The following is a 2117-nucleotide window of genomic DNA, read 5'->3' as shown; positions in this document are numbered from 1 at the left end:
ACTCAAAGCGCTGCTCACAAATCCTCCCGTCCTGGTGCCCCCAACCAGGGACGAGGCCCTCTTACTCTACGTCACCGCAATGACCCAAGTGGTCAGCGCTGCCATAGTAGTAGAAAGGCAGGAAGAGGGGCATGCCCTACCCACCCAATGACCTGTTTACTTCATCAGCGAAGTGCTCTCCGAGACCAAAACGCGTTACCCCCACGTCCAGAAGCTGGTCTACGCCATAGTCCTGGCCCAGCGCAAGCTACGTCACTACTTTGAGTCCCACCCAGTGATTGTGGTATCGTCTTTCCCCTTGGGAGAGATAGTCCATAACCGGGAGGCCTCAGGCAGGATAGCCAAGTGGGCCATCGAGCTTATGGGGGAAACCTTGACTTTTGCGCCTCGGAAAGCGATTAAGTCTCAGGTCTTGGCTGATTTTTTGGCTGAGTGGACCGACACCCAATTACCACCTGCTCAAGTCTAGACAGAATGTTGGACCATGTACTTCAATGGGTCTCTGATGAAGACCGAGGCAGGCGCGGGACTCCTCTTCGTCTCACCCCTCGGAGTACACATGCGTTACATGGTGCGGCTCCACTTCACCGCCTCCAACAACGTGGCCGAGTACGAGGCCCTCATCAACGGCTTGCAAGTCGCCATCGAACTTGGGGTACGATGTCTCGACGTCCAGGGCGACTCGCAGCTCATCATCGATCAAGTCATGAAGGAGTCAAATTGCCTCGACCCCAAAATGGAGGCTTACTGCAAGTTGGTGCATCGCCTAGAAGACAAGTTCGATAGTCTCGAACTGAACCACATCGCGCGGAAGTACAACGAGGCCACCGATGAACTAGCAAAGATAGCCTCGGCACGGGCTCTGGTCCCCCCAAACATATTTGCCAGAGACCTTCATAAACCTTCCATTGACTACACCTTGGTAACAGAGGAGGGCCTGCCTGTGGAAACCACGACGAGGCTCGACGCCCCCTCTATTGCCGAGACCCCCTCGACCGAGCCCGAGGTCATGGAAGTCAACACCGAGCCTCTGCAGACCGACCAGGACGCGGATTGGCGAATCCCGTTCCTCATTTGGCTTGATCGGGGGGAGCTCCCTAGCGACAGAACCAAAGCCCGATGGCTCGCGCACCGAGCCAAGACTTACGTCCTCTGCAATGACGAATTGTACAGGCGAAGTCCCTCCGGCGTCCTCCAACGATGTATCACTGCTGAGGCGGGTTGAGCCCTGCTTTGGGACTTACACGTAGGCGCCTATGGGCACCATGCGGCGCCTCGGACGCTCGTAGGAAATGCTTTCCGCCAAGGGTTTTACTGGCCGACGGCGGTCGTCGATGCCACCAAGCTAGTACGCTCCTACGAAGGATGTTAGTACTATGCTCGACAAACACATCTCCCGGCACTGGCCCTCCAAACCATCCCCATCACGTGGCCGTTTGCCGTATAGGGGCTCGACATGGTTGGGCCTCTGCAAAAGGCCCCCGCAGGCTACACCCATCTACTGGTATCAATCGACAAGTTCTCCAAATGGATCGAGGCTCGTCCGATCAATCGAATCAAATCTGAGCAGGCAGTGCTATTCTTCACTGACATTATCCACAGGTTTGGGGTTCCTAACACCATCATCACCGACAACGGGACACAGTTCACCGGTAAAAAGTTCCTGACGTTTTGTGACGACCACCACATCCGTGTGGCCTGGTCAGCCGTAGGACACCCAAGGACCAACGGCCAAGTAGAACGTGCCAACGGCATGATCCTACAAGGCCTCAAGCCAAGAATTTACAACCGGTTGAAAAAGTTTGGCAAGAAATGGCTCGCCGAAACTCCCATCGGTCATCTGGAGCCTGAGGAACACTCCAAGCCGAGCCACGGGGTTCACGCCTTTCTTCCTGGTCTATGGGGCCGAGGCCATCCTCCCCACTGACTTGGAATATGGTTCCCCAAGGCTACAAGCCTATAACGAACAAAGTAACCGCACCACCCGAGAAGACGCCCTCGATCAACTGGAGGAAGCCCGAGATGTCGCGCTACTACACTCGGCTAAATACCAGTAGAGCCTACGGCGCTATCAGGCCTGGCGCGTCCGAGGGTGAGACTTGAAGGTAGGCGACCTG

The 2117-nt window shown here is 56.0% G+C and overlaps 1 protein-coding gene across 1 annotated transcript; it reads left to right on the top strand.

Annotated features, from left to right (window-relative positions):
* The first annotated feature begins 568 nt into the window (after positions 1 to 568).
* LOC136543667 (uncharacterized) lies at positions 569 to 1225 on the top strand. Its single transcript, XM_066536052.1, has one exon. It carries the CDS (start codon positions 569 to 571, stop codon positions 1223 to 1225), a length of 657 nt encoding a protein of 218 aa, XP_066392149.1.
* Positions 1226 to 2117: the final 892 nt, after the last annotated feature.

The sequence above is a fragment of the Miscanthus floridulus genome, chromosome 3, assembly GCF_019320115.1.
Source record: "Miscanthus floridulus cultivar M001 chromosome 3, ASM1932011v1, whole genome shotgun sequence".
Lineage (NCBI taxonomy): Eukaryota > Viridiplantae > Streptophyta > Magnoliopsida > Poales > Poaceae > Miscanthus > Miscanthus floridulus.
This window is presented reverse-complemented; position numbering and strand designations above follow the sequence as displayed.

Bases quoted from the DNA above. Each gene is read 5' to 3' on its own strand.
- LOC136543667 (XM_066536052.1), top strand. From the start codon at position 569: ATGGTGCGGCTCCACTTCACCGCCTCCAACAACGTGGCCGAGTACGAG.